General features: G+C 43.0%; 1 protein-coding gene across 2 annotated transcripts; it reads left to right on the top strand.

Annotated features, from left to right (window-relative positions):
• Nucleotides 1-2,580: 2,580 nt before the first annotated feature.
• Nucleotides 2,581-11,172, top strand: LOC138798777 (uncharacterized). Of its 2 annotated transcripts, none has more exons than XM_069979370.1 (3): nt 2,581-2,648; nt 6,635-6,719; nt 9,577-11,172. In XM_069979370.1, exons 2-3 carry the CDS (start codon nt 6,713-6,715, stop codon nt 10,839-10,841), a joined length of 1,272 nt encoding a protein of 423 aa, XP_069835471.1. In that variant the 5' UTR covers nt 2,581-2,648; nt 6,635-6,712; the 3' UTR covers nt 10,842-11,172. The 2 variants fall into 2 exon arrangements, with proteins under 2 accessions (XP_069835471.1, XP_069835470.1); XM_069979369.1 differs by lacking the exon at nt 2,581-2,648 and adding an exon at nt 2,859-3,126.
• The last annotated feature ends 1,959 nt before the right edge of the window (nt 11,173-13,131 follow it).

Genomic DNA, 13,131 nt, shown 5'->3' with positions numbered 1-13,131 from the left:
GAAGGAGGAAGCATATATTGGCAGGTCTACAGGTGGTGGAGGACCAAAGTTGGACCGAGACTAGTGTTGAAAGCAGCGGACAGGATGGAGGCAGTGAGCAGGATATAGAGAAGCAGGACCCTCTTTTCTTAGGTTTTGCTATAGAGATACGGGGGAGCAGGATCTCCTCTTCTGAGGGTGTGCTATAGAGATATAGGGGTGCAGGATCTCCTCTTTTGAGGGTGTGCTATAGAGATATAGGGGAGCAGGATCCTCTCTTCTGAGGGTGTAGTATAGAGATATAGGGGACAGAATCTCCTCTTCTGAGTGTTTGCTATAGAGATATAGGGGAGCAGGATCTCCTCTTTTGAGGGTGTGCTATAGAGATATAGGGGAGCAGGATCCTCTCTTCTGAGGGTGTGCTATAGAGATATAGGGGAGCAGGATCTCCTCTTCTGAGGGTGTGCTATAGAGATATAGGGGGGCAGGATCTCCTCTTCTGAGGGTGTGCTATAGAGATATAGGGGAGCAGGATCCTCTCTTCTGAGGGTGTGCTATAGAGATATAGGGGGGCAGGATCTCCTCTTCTGAGGATGTGCTATAGAGATTTAAGGGAGCAGAAGGATGTATTTGGTAAGCTGGAAAAGCACTGCAGTTTTGCTGCAGTTGTTTTGATGCAGTTATGATGGTGTTAACTTTTTTTACATAAATAAATAATTATGCTGGCCAGTACAACAATGCCAGTTATATTGCAATGCATTCTTCTATTTCGCCACCAGAGGGAGGCAAACTCCAAGATTTGAGTCATCAGACCCCTAATATAGTGTATCCTTATGCATCTATAGGAAGGCTATAGGAACGGACAGGGCAATGTTCTTCAGATCTCTAGAGTGATTGTGGTGTAATCATCTGCAGGATAGGGGGGTAGAGTAATGTTCTTCAGATTTCCTCTCCAGCCAATCTGAACAAGCAAAGCCGCAGTGTAAAGCATTAGGGAGGCTGCAGAGCTGTGGAGGAGTAGAAAGTGCAGCACAGGAGGGGTCACTGGTCATATAGTCTCATGTTCTAAGGGAGCAGGGGCTGAAGATAACAGGTAGCAGCAATATGGCAGTGAGCATGAACTGTGCACAGAATGGATCAATGATTAGAACATAGAAGACTCTTATCTTACAAGGAATGTGAGTAGGAGGGAGATGGCAGCACAGCTTAGTACCAGGTGGAGGCTGCACTCCCACCATAACTCTCAGGATGTGTCTTCCAGGTGAATTATCTGAGAGATTTTATCCTACATAACTATACTTCTTATTGGAAACAGTCAGCAAGCATGTGAGCACTAAACAGATTATTTGAATACCTATATCTGGGGGGCAGAAAGTTTTCACTGAATCTAAAAACTATGTAGACTATGTAGAGATTACAGCTCTGGAGTATAATACAGTATGTAACTCAGGATGAGTACAGGATAAGTAATGTAATGTATGTACACAGTGACCCCACCAGCAGAATAGTGAGTGCAGCTCTGGAGTATAATACAGTATGTAACTCAGGATGAGTACAGGATAAGTAATGTAATGTATGTACACAGGGACCCCACTAGCAGAATAGTGAGTGCAGCTCTGGAGTATAATACAGTATGTAACTCAGGATGAGTACATGATAAGTAATGTAATGTATGTACACAGGGACCCCACCAGCAGAATAGTGAGTGCAGCTCTGGAGTATAATACAGTATGTAACTCAGGATGAGTACAGGATAAGTAATGTAATGTATGTACACAGTGACCCCACCAGCAGAATAGTGAGTGCAGCTCTGGAGTATAATACAGTATGTAACTCAGGATGAGTACAGGATAAGTAATGTAATGTATGTACACAGTGACCCCACCAGCAGAATAGTGAGTGCAGCTCTGGAGTATAATATAGGATGTAACTCCGGATCAGTACAGGATAAGTAAAGTAATGTTTGTACACAGTGACCCCACCAGCAGAATAGTGAGTGCAGCTCTGGAGTATAAGATAGGATGTAACTCAGGATCAGTACAGGATAAGTAATGTAATGTATGTACACAGTGACCCCACCAGCAGAATAGTGAGTGCAGCTCTGGAGAATAATACAGATGTAAATCAGGATCAGTACAGGATAAGTAATGTAATGTATGTACACAGTGACCCCACCAGCAGAATAGTGAGTGCAGCTCTGGAGTATAATCAGAGAAGGATATGAAGAGTGTTTTACGGCAGTCTTCTCTTCAGATACCGCGTCCCCAGGCTGTGAATGGATTCCCAGCAGGTACAGGGTGAGCTGGTTCCTCTTGTCCACTTATTGACACACAACCTGCATGTCGGCATTCCACCGCCAACCTCTGGTGATATCGCTACACACCCCAGGGCAAGGAGTAGTGAAAACAAAGATAAAACATGCACTGGGCCGCAGCAGAATGTAAGGGAGTGGGCGAGGTGCTGCCCCATATGTCACGTCACCTCACCTGTCATCTACAGGGTCAGTATTTCTGAAATCAGCGTCTCCTCCCACTTTACCATCAGCTCCGCCCAAATGACATTGCCTTTCTGCAGAAAAGACAGGAAGGAGACAAATCTGGAGTGGAATCTATAAAATCCCTTATTAGTCAATGACCAGTGCAAACTGGGGGGAGGTGACTGTAGGACAGGTGACTACAATCTATTACTCTCTGTTATCAGCCATGTCATGTTTTGCAATGAGAAGTCATTCTGTAACAGCACAGACAAACGCACTGTGTGAACGCCTTCGTATACGCGTCTTGCTGACCTGGGCTGTGGCCATTTATCAAGTTAATAATGAACTTGCTGCTGGGTAACCAAGAGGTTGTCACCTCCCTAACTGTCACAAGGGTCCTTCCTCTTTAACCCTGTCCTCTCTGTAAGGCGTGCAGCTTAACCTGTTCTCTGCCGGGGAGGAGGGAGTGTGCAAATAATAGGATTTTTTAGAGAGGAATGAAAGGATTTGGATGAGGGAGGTGGAAAGAGGAAGAGACAGAGCAGAGGCTGAAACTGCAGGGGGTGGAGGCTGAAAACAGCACAGGGAAAGTGAAGAAGCGAGGGCAGGAATTGGGCAGCTCCCACTGCACTCACCCAGATCTAATCGTATCCCAGGATCTATGGGACAAGGTAGGTGAAAGTGACTTTTTTTTTTGTTATCGGCTCTTCTCAGGACATGTAACCACTGAGCCAGCTCCGAGAACAGCCCTGGATGCTGAATGTTACTGGGCAGTTCAGGGGTAACGTCCCTGATCACCGCCGCCCTGTGCCAGGGATTCAACCGCTGCCAAATCCCAGAAACTACATTGAGAAGCTCTGCACTCACTATAACAACCTAACATTGGAGGCTTCACCAGTATTCATATAGCACCAACATATCCTGCCGTACTACACTGTATATCACTCCTATCATCACTGATCCCAGGAGCTTACTGTCAGATACTGACAGATGTGCAGCGTTGTGGAATGTTATAGTAGTTATATTCTTGTATATAGGAGCAGTATTATAGTAGTTATATTCTTGTACATAGGAGCAGTATTATAGTAGTCATATTCTTGTATATAGGAGGTAGTATTATAGTAGTAAATAATAATGAAGAAAGAGGACGCAGGGCACTCACCGTTAGTTGCTGTTCAGACCATCCAATTTATTTTGGTATGCAGGGGTAGTGGGGGAGACAGGAATGGGTGACCGCAGTTTCGCGGCGTGTGCCGCTTTGACGAACCCTGCATACCAAAATAAATTGGATGGTCTGAACAGCAACTAACGGTGAGTGCCCTGCGTCCTCTTTCTTCATTATTTGTTACTTACGTGTGAATTCTGGCAGGAGCACCGCCGGCATATGGTCCAAGTTACCCCAAGGGTGTTCGGTGCAAGTGGAGCCTAGGTAGTGCCATCTACTTTGCTTCTCAGTTATAGTATTATAGTAGTTATATTCTTGTATATAGGAGCAGTATTATAGTAGTTATATTCTTGTATATAGGAGCAGTATTATAGTAATTATATTCTTGTATATAGGAGGCAGTATTATAGTAGTTATATTCTTGTATATAGGAGCAGTATTATAGTAGTTATATTCTTGTATATAGAAGCAGTATTATAGTAGTTAAATTCTTGTATATAGGGGGCAGTATTATAGAAGTTATATTCCTGTATATAGGGGCAGTATTATAGTAGTTATATTCTTGTATATAGGGGCAGTATTATAGTAGTTATATTCTTGTACATAGGGGCAGTATTATAGTAGTTATATTCTTGTACATAGGGGCAGTATTATAGTAGTTATATTCTTGTACATAGGAGGCAGTATTATAGTAGTTATATTCTTGTATATAGAAACAGTATTATAGTAGGTATATTCTTGTATATAGGGGGCAGTATTATAGAAGTTATATTCTTGTATATAGGAGCAGTATTATAGTAGTTATATTCTTGTATATAGGGGGCAGTATTATAGAAGTTATATTCTTGTATATAGGAGCAGTATTATAGTAGTTATATTCTTGTATATAGGAGCAGTATTATAGTAGTTATATTCTTGTACATAGGAGCAGTATTATAGTAGTTATATTCTTTTATATAGGGGCAGTATTATAGTAGTTATATTCTTGTACATAGGGGCAGTATTATAGTAGTTATATTCTTGTACATAGGGGCAGTATTATAGTAGATCTACACTTGCTGATCTGGAAAAAGTTGAGACTTATAAGACAATAATCGTGCGGCTTCTCACATCCACCATTGTAGAGAATTGCTCTGGCTTCTGGGCCTCACATATGGATGTTCCTTTATAAACAGAGGAGATATTTTTCCTGATGACTCCGCTGGGATCAGATGTCCCTGAGGTCCTAATATGGAAGAAGGAATTTTGCGTTAATAATATCACTGAATGGCCGACTTTTACTGTGACTGGATAGTCCTTTCTTTTCGTGCTGAATGCAGATGTAGTATCCATCAGATGAAGCTATAGTGCAGGAGACCTCCCAGTAACCGTGGTGATTTTCTGCTAACAAGAATGGCATGAAAAATGTGTCAGAAAAGCCTTGCATAGTTGTCAGAGGTTGCAGTAACATCTCAGCCTTAGTGTAGAGTTGTCATAGGAGCGCTGGGCTTTGTGGTGCGCAGTCTGATCTCTGCTGTCATAATATTGAACAATTAGTCAGATTAATTTCAGCCGCTGTGGGATTTCCCTACGGTAACACTGTCCAGGAGGAGCTCAGCAGCAGGAAGGGTTGTCATGGGGACACTGGCAGAGGCTGGAATAGCCCCTATCATCCTCCTGACTCCCTTAGTCTCACCATTTTGACGCTCCCTGAGACCAGTTCTGAACAGACAGAAGCAAAACTTTGTAATCTGTGTTTCAAGATCTCAGTTTGCTGTCAGTGAATGGAAACACTGAGGACTTTCAGGTACATAACATTGAATGCAGATCTACTACCTCAATCCAGAATGGCAATAATTGTCCGGTTTATCACATTGATGATGAGCGGTGATCTGACGGTTACTGCGGCTGCAGAATTACAGTCCTGACAGGTAACCCAACCCCTGTGGTGCCCAGGACTCCTCCAGAGGTTGTCACTGTTTTTCTCCTTGCTATGGAGATACTCACCCAGCACTTAACTCTTTCTGCACCAGAGCCGGTGAAGATCCCCATGGTGCAGGTCAGTGCAGCTGCTCCCCATAGACCCCATTATATGATATTATATTTTGGGGGGCTTAATATCATACTGCAGCCCTTAGATCACTTATATAAAGGTCCTTAGGGCGTAAAAGTTAACACGTATGCAATGAAAATCTGCTGTCTGTGTACAGTATATTATCAGGAGAAGTTAATAAGGGGTTAATAACGTTCTCTCCTAGCAACCGGCATTGTTTACTAACAGGTGACTCCTGGTGGCTGCGGCAGGTTATAGAGCGGCAAATGTGGAGGATACATGATATATCAGTATGCAGCACCGGGGGCAACAACCAGACACTATAGGTGGGATTATCAGCTGTAAATAAGAAGCCCCCACAACCAGCAGATAATGGATTTTGTTACCTGATTTGCTGTAATACATGCACTACAAGGAGTTAAATCCACAGTGACAATTCACCACATTTCTGCACTAGAATGCTCTGATATCAACTGGTACATCCTGCATCCTCTCCACAGCCTGACGTGGCTGATTACAGAGAGTAATAGATTGTATATACCTGTCCTACAGTCACCTCTCCTCAGCCTGACATGGCTGATAACAGAGAGTAATAGATTGTATATACCTGTCCTACAGTCACCTCTCACAGCCTGACATGGCTGATAACAGAGAGCAATAGATTGTATATACCTGTCCTACAGTCACCTCTCCCCAGCCCAACATGGCTGATAACAGAGAGTAATTGTATATACCTGTCCTACAGTCACCTCTCCCCAGCCTGACATGGCTGATAACAGAGAGTAATAGATTGTATATACCTGTCCTACAGTCACCTCTCCCCAGCCTGACATGGCTGATATCAGGGGACAATACATTGTAGAGTTTTGGGTCACTGTCACAGCTCTCTGTTATCAGCCGGTCAAAGCAGTTGGATATGGTTTCCCCTCCATCACTTAGTTATCTGTATATAGAGATGATCTTGTGTTTGTTTCTTCTCCAGCTCACATTGATGAATCTCCAGGTGATCGGGGAGCGGCTCTACTATGTGACGGTTTAGCAGATCTCTCCTCCCGCCATCATGTCTGGTGAGTGTGCATTCCTGTATCACTCCCATGGTTGCCTGCCCATACTCTGTGGAACTTTCCCCAAATGTACAGGCTGAAAAATGCTGTTTGTCTCTTTACTTATAATTGTATTTATGCTTCTCCACAACCAGGGTTATTATACAGCAGTGTCTCCAGCTCGCTCTCCAGCTGTTAACCTGCTAATCTACAACTCCCAGCATGCTCTCATAGCCTTAAGACTTGCAGTTTTGCAGGTTATCTTCTCCAAGGGGTACAGGCTGCTTCATGGATTAGCTCTTAGAAGAATACTCCTGCTACTTTTAGTCCATCATCTATTGTACAATTCCCAACTGTGGGGTGCAGACTGACAATTGTAGCTTTTTTTCAGCCATTCTTAGGTTACCAGGCCTGGCCAGAAGCCCAAAAGACCCTGAAAACCTTTAGAATAGGATCGGTTAGTCCGGGGTTTTAGTTATCTTCAATCCAGGATGAAAGCCCATGTGGCCAAGGACTCTGCAGACTGTGCACTTTACATTGTCTTGTTCTACACTGAACTGTATTCAAGAACTCTCACTAGACCGTTAGCAGGACACCTTCGTCCCAGCTAGAGAGGGGATTGGTGGCTCAGCAGGAACATCCCCTAGAATATGCTTAAAGGGGTATTCCACTCAAACATGAAGACACAAAAATCTGTGTGAGCTTTCCTCTCTTTCTTCCCCTCCTTCCCCCTCCCTTCTGAGACAGATGATGTAAACAAGTCCCCGTCAGGCTGTATCTGCAACTTGGAAAAGCTGGGAGGGTTAATCACAGTGGAGCTTATTTACTCACATGTTCCCAGCAGGAAATTGTCCAAATGGTGTGTGTGACACCATTTTTCTAAAAACAAACAAACAAACAAACAGACAGACAAACCCGTGATTTTTGTCCAAAAATGTACCAAGCAAACCATCATTTTTTGACTATGCCCCACATTAATGAATATGGAGTTAAAAAAAAACAGACACAAATGACAGCATAACAAAATTGATGTATTGTTAGTGAGTTCATCAGCAACTTGACCTCAGAATAACCCTCTCAGCATTAGAAAGAAGCTACAAATTTGCAGATAAAGCCTGCCATCTTGGAAGAAAGAACTGGGGAAATGAGACTGAATAGATAATAACAGGTATACAGTTTTCCCTTGGTTTAAGAGTAACTTAGATTGAGAGAGTTTTGCAAGAAGAGCTCACAGTTTTTCCAAATTGTGACTTGATTTAAGAGCATTGCTGTACTGAGTGGGAGGGGAGCGGGAGAAGGGCATAGTCTGCACAGCGGGGTCTACAGCTCTGTACTTTGACCCAGGAAGTCTCCCTCACCTTCCAAATCATAGTAGATCCCCTCCAGGCTGGGGCTTACATAAGCGGACAGGACTGTAGAAGTTATATTTTCATAGCTGCACTCACACTCAGTTATATGGACTGCTGCCGTAATCTGCCTGCACTTACACTCAACCATTCACACTGTTGTATAGAAAATTTTCTGTCACTGTCCTCCTGCACAGCTCTGTGATTCTCACTTCCTGATTGGTCCATGCTGAGCACACCCCTTCCCCATTGCTGTCATGTGACCATACAGACCTGCTTCTCTATTCTAGCCTGTTGTACTATGCTACTGCATTATGGGGATCTGCAGCTCCATCCTGTATCTACAAACTGCTGCTGTTTTTCATTCTTATGCAGTTACTATACATTATACTCCACATGCTGATTGCTATGCTGTACAGTAACTTATAATATCACATATTAAGCTATTTCTGAATGTTTGTTCCATCTGTTCTACATGTTATTCAGAATATACAATCATTATTTTAGGGTGTGGAACCAATTGTGTGCATTTCAATGATTTATTATGGGAAAATTTGCTTTGGTTTAAGGGTGATTAGGATTACAAGCACGGCCCCAGAACGAATTATGTTCGTAATCCAAGGTACCACTGTATAAGAAGTTCTTAGTCTCACCATAGGCAGCATTATATGAAAATGTGTTTGAGCGGAATAGCCCTTTAACTACACGTGGGTGTGTACAGTATAATACTCTTAGTCGTTTGCTTTGCCATTATACAGTTTAGCCACTAGAATATATTTACTATGTAATACTTCACCAGTACTATAGTCTTCAAAGGTGCCACACTGTCTCCAGCTGGTTGATAAATCTGTCTTCATGCTTTGCACCTCCGAGGTATCTGTTGTAAAAATATGTGAACATACCTAAACTATGCATTATAACTACTATTGTTAGCCTGCAGCCTGGGGCCCGGATAGCTGAGGGGCCACAGGTGTCATAGTCACAGTGACAGTTATGATGCATAGTATTTAGGGTAGAGAAAGACCGGCACAGCAAGTTATGAACCACGCTTCTGGGGAGCACTATGTGCTTAGCTGGACTTCATGTGCAGACCAATTAATCATTCACGAGTGGGGTGCTCAGCTCTTAGGTAGTTTTGAATCAGTAGACACAGTTCATACATAAAAGAGTAGAAATAAAGCGGCACTCACCACTGTATACGTGCAAAAAACGGTGTTATTTATTCATTCGTCCATGAATAACAGACAGATTTTCTTAGCAGGTAAGACGCCAACACTTCGTGATGGTAACAGGTGTAACGAAGTGTTGGCGTCTTACCTGCTAAGAAAATCTGTCTGTTATTCATGGACGAATGAATAAATAACACCGTTTTTTGCACGTATACAGTGGTGAGTGCCGCTTTATTTCTACTCTTTTATGTATGAACAGTGACAGTTATGATGTTGTAGGAATTGCAATCAGTTAAACTAAAATACCTATAGTGTAAAAACTTTTTGGATATTATGAGTTTTAAATGGCTGATTGTGTCTTTACAGGTTCTCACCACCGGGGGCGCCAGTTATTCTGGCTTATTATTCTGGGGCTCCTGGCAGGGATTTCAGCAGAGGACCCCTGTACATGCATCGTCCTGGAGCAAGAAGCGGACTGGTCACTGCTGATGTCTGATCCCTGCTGTGTCAGCCTCAACCTTTCCGTAGACACCTTGGAGTGGAACCTATTCACCTCCCTCCGCAACCTCCGAATCCTGAATCTCTCCAACTCTGGAGTTATGCAGATCACAGACTCAGAGGGAGGAAAGAACCGGACGCTGATTGAGATTCTGTACATGAACCACAATCACCTGACGGAACTTCCTGCTGGTTTCTTGAGCAATGCGCCCAACTTGAAGGTCCTTCACCTCCAGTACAACAAGCTGCATCAACTTCCTCCGAACTTCTTACAAGTGTCCGACCTCCTTAAGGAGCTTCGCCTAAACAACAACAACCTGAACTCCTTTCCCACAAGTCTCCTTAGACCTTCTCTCACTGTTTTTGGCTTTTTGAACAACTCTCTGGATTGCTCATGTGCCTTCTACGACCAATTGGAGCCCAAATTTCACTCCAATAACACTAGGCAGTTACTGGAGGAAGTCATCTGCGCTTCTCCGAAAGATGCCAATGGGCAGGTAATCTTGGACGTCCCAAGAGGTGCCGTTTGCCGGTCCCACAGCCTGACTGTAGCCTTGATTTGCATCCCACTGGTGGTCCTGGTTCTACTCCTTTGCTGGTATGTCTGCTGCCGAAGGCAAAAAGGAGCGTACCCTAACACAAGACGAGAGTGCAGCCTGGTCACCGTTGATCGAAATGGAGCCGGGAACATGGGTGAATATCATCACTATGAGCCCCGTCACCACTTCCAAAAAGATCGACGGGAACAAGAAGTCCACCAGTTCAAGGACCCCATTCTCCTGAGACCATCGGCTGCCCTTCTAGGGAGCAACCGAGACCTCTACGAAGAGGTGGAGATCAAACTAGGGACCTCATCAGATTCCCTGGTGGAAGGCAATGGACGAGAAGGACGGGAGGCGACCGGTCTGATGTTGGCCGTAGCAGAGGAAGAAGAAGAAGAGGAAGAAGAAGAGGTGGAGATGAAATCAGATGAAGCAGAAGTGGAAACAGTCAGTGTGACAGAGGTCATGAAGGACTCAAGTGACCGAGAGAAGCTTTACCTGAACCAGACCACGGACTATTACAGTCTGGTGCCAGAGATTGAGCTGGAAGACTCTGACCACTGCGAGTATGAGAATGTTGACCTTTCCTGAGTATCAGAGTAATGACCTCTGAGTGTGAGAGCACCGACTGCTTCTGAGTGTGTGAGTGGCGACTCCTGAGTGTGAAAGTGAGGACCTCTCTAGAGTGTGAGAGCAGAGACCCCTCACGAGTGATTATGAAGGTGTTAACCTCTCCTGAATGAGTGTGAGAGCTTGGACCTTTCTTGAGTGAGTGTGAGTGCAGACCTTTCCTGAGTGAGCGTGAGTGATCTCTCTTGAGTGACCTCCAAGATTGACAAATGGACTATATATTGTGATATAAGGACTAATGATTGTATTGTCCAAATACACTGGGACCAACAATGAGCAAAAAAGTACTTAACCTGGAGTCTATCTATTTATTATATTAAACTGACCAGAGCTTATAACACACTGACTTATAATACAAGGCTGATGATACACTGATGAGGGCTTATAATACTCTGAACAAAGATGATAATACACTGACCAGGGCTGATAATACACTGACCAGAGACAATAATACACTGACCAAAGCCGATAATACACTGACCAAAGCCGATAATACACTGACCAGACCTATAATACACTGACCAGAGCTTATAATACACTGACCAGAGTTTATAATACACTGACCAAAGCCGATAATACACTGATCAAAGCCAATAATACACTGACCAGAGCTTATAATACACTGACCAAAGCCGATAATACACTGATCAAAGCCGATAATACACTGACCAGACCTATAATACACTGACCAGAGCTTATAATACACTGACCAGAGTTTATAATACACTGACCAGAGTTTATAATACACTGACCAAAGCCGATAATACACTGATCAAAGCCAATAATACACTGACCAGAGCTTATAATACACTGACCAAAGCCGATAATACACTGATCAAAGCCGATAATACACTGACCAGGGCTGATAATACACTAACCAGGGCTTATAATACACTGGCCAGAGATTATAATACACTGACCAGAGTTTATAATACGCTGTCCAGAGCTTATAATACACTGACCAAAGCCCAAAATACACTGATCATAGCTGATAATACACTGACCAGGGCTGATAATACACTGACCAGGGCTGATAATACACTGACCAGGGCTGATAATATACTGACCAGGGCTGATAATACACTGACTAGGGCTGATAATACACTAACCAGAGCTTATAATACACTGACCAGAGCTTATAATACACTGACCAAAGCCGATAATACACTGATCATAGCTGATAATACACTGACTAGGGCTGATAATACACTGACTAGGGCTGATAATACACTGACCAGGGCTGATAATACACTGACCAGGGCTGATAATACACTGACTAGGGCTGATAATACACTGACCAGGGCTGATAATACACTGACCAGGGCTGATAATACACTGACCAGGGCTGATAATACACTGACTAGGGCTGATAATACACTGACTAGCGCTTATAATACACTGACCAGGGCTGATAATACACTGACTAGCGCTTATAATACACTGACCAGGGCTGATAATACACTGACCAGGGCTGATAATACACTGACTAGGGCTGATAATACACTGACTAGGGCTGATAATACACTGACCAGGGCTGATAATACACTGACTAGGGCTGATAATACACTGACCAGGGCTGATAATACACTGACTAGGGCTGATAATACACTGACTAGCGCTTATAATACACTGACCACTGCTTATAATACATACACTGAAAACAACAACAAAAGGATTCGGTGTTGCTCACTACTACCTGTATGTGCCAAGTTTAACTTGGCTTTGATCACACCTAGTCACTGATAAAGTTCAATTACTAAAAAGTACCAAAAATGCCTAGCCCTAAAGCAATAATGTTTTCTTTCAAATTTAGTTTTATTTAAGTTTTTGAATTATAAAATGAGAATAAACAAAACGACTAAACCCTCAGTGGTATTAGAAAAGTGGCTAGCCAGTATAAAGAAAAGCAGGAATGTTTTCTGTCTATAATCATGTATGGGAATCAATAGGTTTAATAGCTATGTAAGACATGTATATTATTCTTTATTCTAAAATTCAATAAATAAAAACACTACCTCTGAACAATAAAATAAAAGATATAAAAATCATAAAAATCAATGTACTGTTCCACAGGGCCCTTGTGGATAGAAGGATGCTGTTAGTATCAATATAATTGTACAGTGCAGTATATATTTAGTATCAATGTAGCAGTGAGGAACAGCAACAATCAGAATAGAATGTAACAAGAGTTCTCTTCAAGGGCCTATATATTCAGCTATATATTCAGCTCATCAGGTGATTTGAAAAGAGG

Source organism: Dendropsophus ebraccatus, chromosome 8, assembly GCF_027789765.1.
Source record: "Dendropsophus ebraccatus isolate aDenEbr1 chromosome 8, aDenEbr1.pat, whole genome shotgun sequence".
NCBI lineage: Eukaryota > Metazoa > Chordata > Amphibia > Anura > Hylidae > Dendropsophus > Dendropsophus ebraccatus.
The sequence above is the reverse complement of the archived record's forward strand: the minus strand, read 5'-3'. Positions and strand labels throughout refer to the sequence as shown.